General features: G+C 34.2%; 1 protein-coding gene across 1 annotated transcript; it reads left to right on the forward strand.

Annotated features, from left to right (window-relative positions):
- Positions 1-417: 417 nt before the first annotated feature.
- On the forward strand, positions 418-1,491 carry LOC134258876 (uncharacterized). Its single transcript, XM_062741465.1, has one exon. The coding sequence runs from the start codon at positions 418-420 to the stop codon at positions 1,489-1,491; it is 1,074 nt and encodes a 357-aa protein (XP_062597449.1).
- The last annotated feature ends 4,099 nt before the right edge of the window (positions 1,492-5,590 follow it).

Genomic DNA, 5,590 nt, shown 5'->3' on the forward strand with positions numbered 1-5,590 from the left:
GTTGTTTACCGTTTGAAGCATGGTAACTTTATAATACCTGAGTCATGTGAAAAACATCGAGACTGCAAATATAAAAACTGATGCAAATCTTGTGAATGTCCAATTTGTGATAAAAGTTATAAGCACAGAAGACACGAGCTTATGGATATCAAATTATACTACAAATTTCAAGGACAGGAAAACAGCGGGAAAATTATTGAAATTAGAGGTGAGAGGCTCCCATACAATCGGGCCATGCTGGCAGATCTCTATTCTGACGCCAAACCTATAAAAGCAAAACTTTCCAGCACCCAAAAACAGCTCGCGATTAAAGCTGAAAACTTGGAAAAACTAATCGATATACATAGTAAGCCACTAAATGTTTTGTATACTATTAAAAGAAACTTTTATACGAGCTTTATATTGAAGCATCACAAAATGATGGTGTATGTGCACAGATACGAGCAGCTGGCAAACAAACCTGTAAAATTTTTACTGTTCATAAAGAAGACCCTCATCCCCAAGAAAATAGACCCTCCTGATAAAATAATATTAAGCTTTTATGAAGAAATAGAAACAGGCTACATTTTTGAGTTATTAGCTGATATCAAAATCACAGAGACAGGAAAGAGACAAGTAAGAAATGAACAAATGTTAAAGCAATTGCCACATGGTAAATTAAAGAAGTATGTTTCTGTAGCTGACTTAATTCGTGGTGTACACATTTCTTTTATGACACCAGATAGGATTTGGGTCAATGATGGACGCAGTCTTATTTTAACAAATTCGAAAGGTAACAATCTACATCATATTTTCGATGTAAGTGAACTTTACGGTGTACATACAGTAAACAGTGAAGGAGAGCTGATTTATGTAGACAAAGACTGGAACATTAACAAACTAAGTGCAGACAATACTACAAAGTCGACACTGATAAAGAGAACAGAAGGATGGGAACCATGGTGTATCTGTCACTCAGCCTCTACTGAAGATTTGGTGGTCATGATGAGATATGATACAAGAAACCCCACCATAGTATTATCAGATGTGAAAGTCATTCGGTACAATAGTGCAGTACAACCAATCCAAACCATCCAATACCACAAGACAGGCGAACCATTATATGATGAACCTGCCTACATCACGGAGAACCGGAATGGAGATATTGTCGTGTCTGATAGAGTGAAGGGTGTGGTGGTCACAGACCGTGAAGGGAAATATCGTTTCACTTACATAAGACCAGAAGGATGGTCATTTGCAAAATTTATGCCTTGTGGAATCTGTGTGGATGCATTTTTCAATATCCTGATCTCTTGTGTTTTGGACTGTACAATACACAGGATTAAGAAGGACGGTCATCTCCTGTCAATTACAGCAACGGCAAAAGATGGAGTTTTTGACCCATTGGGTCTGGGGTATGACGAAAAAAATTATCTCGTTTTGTTGGGATCAGACAACAAAAACATACTGAGTGTATACAGATCTACAGAACGACAAGATTATCTCGCATAAACTTTAATTTGCTAGTGGTTTGGCTGACTTATTTCAAACTAATCGATAGAACTTTGTTTTATACTGAATTTGACTATGGGATGCCCCGTGTACTTGATCAACAAGTAAGGTTCGAGGCAGGGTATGAAAGTACTTACAGAGGACCACCCAAAAGAAACATCAGTGATTTTCTTTATTCCCTTTGGAAAATGTGTAGATATATTCTTATATATCCTGATCTGTAGTCGAACAGACCACGCAATACACGTGATCAAAAAGGACGAGGATCTCCTGTCAATTCTATCATTAAAAGAAATTGGGATGATTGATCCATTGGGTTTGCGATATGACGAAAAAAGTCCTCTTGTTTGGATTGGATCAAGCAACAACAATACACTGTGTGTATACAGATTTATAGAATGACAAGATTATCTTGCATAAACTTTAATTTGCTAGTGGTTTAGCTGGCGAATTTCAATCCAATTGATAGAACTCTATTTTGTCCTGAATTTGACTATGGGATGGTCCGTGTACTTGATCAATAAATAAGGTTCAGGGCAGGGTATGACCGGTCAACAAGGGATGCTTAATCCTCCTAGCCACCTCATCCCATCCCTGGAATTTAGATGTATCCCTGTAATGCTCTGTTTACAGAATTGTATTGTGGCTATTTTTTTTTAGATCGGTCACGTTATATACACCTTTTTCATACATTACAGACAAGGATGTTTTAGACGCTCTTATTGGTATGAATAATAATGATCTGACCCCCACACAATGAGAGTTAATATGTATTTTCATTCATGATATAGAGATAACGAGAATTATTATATGATTGATTAACTTCCATCTCTTTGATTCAAAATACAACTATGTTAGAAAAATACTACGTTGTATTGACCTGCAAGCAACGTTCCATGTGAATACAAGGATTCATTTCCTCTACATTGATCTTAAAATAAATCAGGTGGTAAGAGGGGATGCAGGGACCCCTCCAACCATTTTACTGAACAACAATTTTTACTTTTTGGCCGTCAGTTTTCCTTGATAATACTCCTTCATTTCAAAATCTATCCTATAAAAAAAAACTGACATTATAATTTTTTCATGGCAAAAAAAAATTGATAAAAAAACATTTCAAATTACTACGACTAGTTAGGTTTATCCCCAATTTAATTTTGCTTCTCTCTTGTACTTGGCTAGGACCTAATTAAATGCAAACAAGTAACGAGCTGTATAATTCCATCAATGAATCATATAATAAAATAATTATTGCTGGGTTTTTTTTCGATCAATACTGTCACAAGTGATATTGTGTCAATGTTTTAAATTAGCTTATTGTACAGGTATCGGTAAGAGTTATCTTTATTTGGGCATTAGTAATTATCGATTATTTCATTTACGCACTACTGGTCACTGGGTTGTTCTTGTTGCTATTTTTATCAACGTATATTCGTCGAACCCGTTTGTTCAGTCTGGTCAGTTATTTATACTGCTGGGTGTTGGCTAGTGTTTGTCAGATGAGGTCTGGACGCCGTGAGTTATACTTTACCCATGCTGAGCGATCTTGGGTGTGCCTTTTATCTAACCCTGTGCTGTGTGAACTTAGGTGTGTTCTGTTTCCCCTGCTGTGTGATCTTGGGATTCAGGGATGTTTTTTAGCGGCGTTGAGCACGTTAGGCACAGTTCCTTTTTCGGGGAAGTATTACTATAAAAGGGAACTATTACTCTTTTCAGTAATAGAAACGTTACTCAATTGGGGAATTTTTGTCACATTTTTTAAATAATCCTCTAATCCATTTATTAAATAAAAAGTGCATAAAAAATACAATGTGATGTGTTTGATCTTTATCAAACAAACCTCACTGACTGAAAAATTCGGACCCCCGTTGCTGCAGACAAGAGTGAGATGAAATTTAATAATTTTCCCTGTTGATAAATGGTACAAAAAGTATGGAATCTAATAAGGGCATTCATTCGAGGACCATGTTAAAAGAATGTCATTTGAAATTTAATATTTCAAATAATTATTCTCATCTATAAAAAAGCAATGATATTTAAAATTATTATAACGATTTCATTTAAAGAAATAGTATAAAGTTAAAGTAGAACGAATACTCTCATGAACGAGTTAGCAAGTGCTGAACGTATCCATTATCACAATTTTAACACAGGTAAGCTACCGTAAGAAATCTATATCATAGAAATATTTCATCACTCTTTTTCAGCTTTTTGCAGCAATAAATATTGCAGTTTTGAGCACACATATGCTTAATAGACAATAAATATTTAGAGGATGTGAAAATATTCTTGCACATTATCTTTTATTCAAAACAACACGAGAATAGAGGCTTAATGAGTGAAAATTCCCGAATTCAGTATTGTTTTTTTATTACTGAAAAGAGTAATAGTTCCCTTTTACAGTAATACTTCCCCGAAAAAGGAACTGTTTCCAACCTGTTGAGAGCAAGACCTAGGGGCCCACAGTATGATTTTTATGTGCAAAATGCCACAGCTCAGTAAGTTTTTATACTTTACAATATTTTTGTTGTTAGCTTTAAAGAGCAATTTTCTATGTAAAACTGTTAGCAATATAGCGAGAATGTACGCTCTAATTCATTTACTCGTTAAAGGCAAAAATACATGTTTTCCTTTTTTGTAACTTGTTTGTAAAATTTAGTATTTTGAACAGAGATTTGTTTTGAATATTTCATTAGAAAACCCTATGAAAATTGTAGGTGACCAAAATTGTATATAGAGCTTTTGTTTTGGAGGGGAGGATTTTTTTTACATGGTAATGCTACTAATGATATGGTGGACCGGACGGGACACTATGGTGGACAACATGGACAATATCTTGGACCATGGACGTGGTGTGAATCTGTCCAGTGATGATTATGATTGAACTTTTGGCCGTTTTCATATTTATTGTACATATGTAGATAAATTTATTGTTAATTTTTATAAATCTTGTTGTTTCTTGGTAAACAGGAGGTCATACAAAATATTATTTATTTTGGTTTTTAAATTCTGATTTAACGAATCCATCACAACCTGAGGTCAGTTGTGACAAATCAATGATTTAGCCATCTTCGAAGTTCAATATTGTACTCCTCAGATGGCTAAATCATTGTATTGACCTCAAAAACAGCAAAAATTGTATAGTATTTAAGTTTTAGTTTATTAAAAAAAATACAACTTAGGAGCAGAGGAAACGCTGGCCTCTTAAACTTCAGAGATGAAATCAGTGCCATGGAGGAGTAAGCATCCCCTGCTGACCGGTCATATCCGCCATGTGCTCCTTGCCAAATAAAAAAAAGGAAGTTCGTAGACAATTCAATGTGTAAATCAATATGAAAAAGTCCGTCAGTATTTGACTCGATATATATGATACTTATGTTGTTTTTAAAATTTTGCAAAATTAATGATCCTGTTGGAATTTCAGAACATAAGATATCTTGTTGAATTCTTTTTTAAAAGAAAAAGAAAATCAGTATAAAAGGGAAAGTAATTAGCATACTATAAGTTATTTTGTAAAATGGGCTCCTGAGGTCACACTGTGAAAGGATCTCATTTTGATATCCTTGACACTATGACAGAATATCACTTTGATTGAATAAATGAATCTCTGTATTTCATTGATGAAAATGTAATAAAGTAGTTTATTAGTAGACTTATTTTTATATTCATATGAAGCAGAATTTATGCCAAATCTTATGCTAGAAAAGAAGAAAAAACTTGCTGTGGCCTTCAACTCGACATTTAGATATATCGACGACGTATTGTCAATTAATAATGGTGATTTCCATTCATACGTCGATACGATATATCCTGGTGAGCTTGAGATAAAAGATACCACAGAGTCCTACACTTCTGTTTTAAACTTGGATATTTTACTTGAAAAAGACACTAATGGTAATTTAAAAACTAAGCTATATGATAAACGAGATGACTTTATCTTTTCTATCGTCAACTTCCCTTTTTTATGCAGCAATATACCTTCATCACCTGCATACAGAGTGTATTTATCTCAATTGATTCATACGCAAGAACATGCTCTACGTATGAACAATTTTTAAAACGAGGTAAATTATTGACAAACAAGTTGACGAAACAAGAA

This window comes from Saccostrea cucullata, unplaced genomic scaffold (genome assembly GCF_032062105.1).
Source record: "Saccostrea cucullata isolate Sc308-1 unplaced genomic scaffold, CSIRO_AGI_Scuc_v1 ctg1943, whole genome shotgun sequence".
NCBI classification, from domain to species: Eukaryota; Metazoa; Mollusca; class Bivalvia; order Ostreida; family Ostreidae; genus Saccostrea; species Saccostrea cuccullata.